The 3066-nt window shown below is 35.6% G+C and overlaps 1 protein-coding gene across 1 annotated transcript; it reads left to right on the top strand.

Annotated features, from left to right (window-relative positions):
* The first annotated feature begins 1342 nt into the window (after positions 1-1342).
* Positions 1343-2299, top strand: LOC100917110 (olfactory receptor 5B2-like). Its single transcript, XM_003773983.1, has one exon. The coding sequence runs from the start codon at positions 1343-1345 to the stop codon at positions 2297-2299; it is 957 nt and encodes a 318-aa protein (XP_003774031.1).
* Positions 2300-3066: the final 767 nt, after the last annotated feature.

Below are 3066 nucleotides of genomic sequence, written 5' to 3' on the forward strand. Positions count from 1 at the left end.
CTTGAGAATCAATTCAATTCCTTGTATGGTTATCCTTTGTTTCCCAAAATAGCTAATTCTTCAATAAAAATATCCACCTTTTGTCATATTTAACTTTCTGGGGTTTGCTCATTTCAAAGTCCTGGCATTTCTCTGTAAGATATTACTGTAAGATAACATTTGCTTTAACATTCATCCTTGGTTATCTCTCCTTTGTTTTTATTTTCTTTTTTGTAATTTTTTTTTAACATCTCAATCTGCCTGATTACTGATTTTTTTCCTTCCCATATCTTCAGTTTCATTCTTGCGACCATTCGGTCCCTTCAAGTTTGAATTCTTTGTAGAGTTCACCCATAGGATCCTACTTTATCCTTCCTCTGAAATGTCTTTAATTGACTCTGCCCAAGCATAACGTGCATTACTCATTCTTGCTATTTTTCCTTTCTTTATCTCAGATATAGGAATAATTTAATTACTCTACATGTGCTCTTGTAACACTGCATTTATTTTGATCCTACCTAATAATTCCTCTTGTTTTATGATAATCAAATGCATGACAAAATTTTCTCATAATTCTTCCTTCATTTTGCACTTTTGGTGGATATAAATATAATTTTCATCAAGAAACCTAGAGCTGTTCTTTGAGGAGAAAAACAGAGAAAGGTAAATAAATAGATACATGGATAAAAAGTCATACAGGGATAAGCAAGCAGACAAAAGTAAAAGGAAAAGACAGAGACATAAAGACAGAGATAAATATGAAGAAATGCAGAGATACAGAGACAGAGACAGAGAGACAGAGAAAAAGGCATTGAGAGAGAGAATTAGAGAGAATATTCTGTTACAGCTAATTCTTGACCAGCATTTTTTGATCTTCTCCTCCCTTTTTTCAGTCTTTTAACTTTCCTCTTCTTTGGCTCCTCCCTCTTCTCCTTTATTCCTCTTTTCTCTCTGCCTCCTAAGAGTAAAGTATATTCATAAGCAAAAGATTTAGTTTTCTAACCCTGACCAATTGTAATCCCCCTTCCTATGCAGATTATTTTTTTGCAAGAGAACAAGTTACTTTCCTCAACTAAAATGGGAAATGTCACTGAAGATTATTAAATTTTAGTAGACTTATAAAGTGGAAAATGATACATAAGGAGTTCTCTATGAGAAAACAGATGGGGGAATTTTGGATTGAATTTTGCTAGAGCAACAGTGATGATTAGATATTAATTAGATATTCTTGATCTCTTAATGGCTTATTTGGAGCACTCACATAAGAAAGGTCTGTGTTTTCTGTTTTGAAGTTATTCTTCATGCAGGATGGATTTTTTCTAATGATTATTCTTTTATTGCAGGTGAATGACATTACTCCCAAATGACATCTATAGAGAACAGATCTGAAGTGAATGAGTTCATCCTTACAGGATTAACAGATGTTCCAGAGCTTCAGGTCCCTCTCTTCATCATGTTCATCCTCATCTATCTCATCACCCTGTTAGGGAACCTGGGGATAGTAGCTCTGATCTCCTGGGATCCTCGCCTCCACACTCCCATGTACTTCTTCCTCAGTAACCTCTCTCTGGTGGATTTTGGTTACTCCTCAACTATTACTCCCAAAGTAATGTCTGGGTTCCTAACAGGGGACAAGATCATTTCCTATAATGGATGTGCTACACAATTGTTCTTCTTTGGAGCTTTTGCTACTACTGAAAGTTTCCTTTTAGCCACCATGGCCTATGATCGCCATGCTGCTGTGTGTAAGCCTTTACATTACACCACTATCATGACATCAAGTCTATGTGCACATCTGGCCAGTGGTGCTTACTTCTGTGGCTTTCTGACTTCCTCCATAGTAATGGGAAACACATTTAGCCTTTCCTTTTGTGGGAGTAATATAATCCATCACTTTTTCTGTGATATTCCCCCTCTCCTAGTTCTCTCTTGCTCTGATATTCATGTCATTGAGTCATTAATCTTTATCTTAGGTTCATTAACTTCTTTTTTCCCATTTCTTGTCATCTTTACTTCTTACTTGCTAATCTTCATCACGATCCTGAAGATCCGTTCTGCAGAAGGCCGTCAGAAAGCGTTCTCCACTTGTGTTTCTCATCTCACAGCAGTGTCTATATTTTATGGGACAATCATCTTCATGTACTTTCAACCCAGCTCAAATCATTCGATGGACTCAGACAAAATGGTTTCAGTGTTCTACACTATGGTCATCCCTATGTTGAACCCTCTAGTCTATAGTCTTAGGAACAAAGACATCAAGAATGCTTTCGGGAAAGCTTTAAGGGGACAACAACTTCAATTAATTAATCATTTTTCTTAGAAAATCCCATCTTTATCTTGTCCACGTTGGGATCCACTCTATAAAGAGATGATTTTTCTTATTCACAGAGAAGAACAATTCAAGCTTTTTCAGAGATAATTTTATTTATTTAGCTGTCATGGGTTTGAAGTTAGGAGAGAACTGAATTTATTGTCTTACATAATTTCATATTTATATTTCTAAACAAGTTCCAATCTCAGTTTCCTCATGTGTAAAGGTCCTTACTACTAACCTCTGTCTTATAAGAATGTAATGCAGAATGAATACTGTAATGTAGAATGAATATGTGTGTTGTCTTCTTCTTGTTTACTTTTGTCAGACTCTTTGTGACTCCATTTTTGGGTTTTCTTAGCAAGATGCTGGAGTGTTTTCCTATTTCTTTCTCCCATTCACTTCGCAAATAAGGAACTGAGGCAAACAGGGATAAGGGATTTGTACAAAATTGCACAGTAAATGACTGAGGCTCTGAACTTATGAAAATGATTTGTTTATCCCAAGCCTTACACATCCCCCACTGCTCCACCTATATAGTATCCCTGCACACACTTTGAAATGCATGACAGTAGTTGTAGTGATTTTCCTAGAAAAAGGAAGATAAACTACATAAGTTTTGAACATTTCTTTTATTTCAAGAGCAAAGTTATTGACTTTTTTAGAAGATATAGCTTTGCTGCTAATGGTATTGCTTATTCAGCAGCCCACAAATAAGAAATGAATTGGCAAATGCAAAAGAATCAGTTCTCCAAATAAAAATGTATACTTGAAAC

This window comes from Sarcophilus harrisii, chromosome 6, assembly GCF_902635505.1.
Source record: "Sarcophilus harrisii chromosome 6, mSarHar1.11, whole genome shotgun sequence".
Taxonomy (NCBI): Eukaryota; Metazoa; Chordata; class Mammalia; order Dasyuromorphia; family Dasyuridae; genus Sarcophilus; species Sarcophilus harrisii.

Bases quoted from the DNA above. Each gene is read 5' to 3' on its own strand.
- LOC100917110 (XM_003773983.1), top strand. From the start codon at position 1,343: ATGACATCTATAGAGAACAGATCTGAAGTGAATGAGTTCATCCTTACA.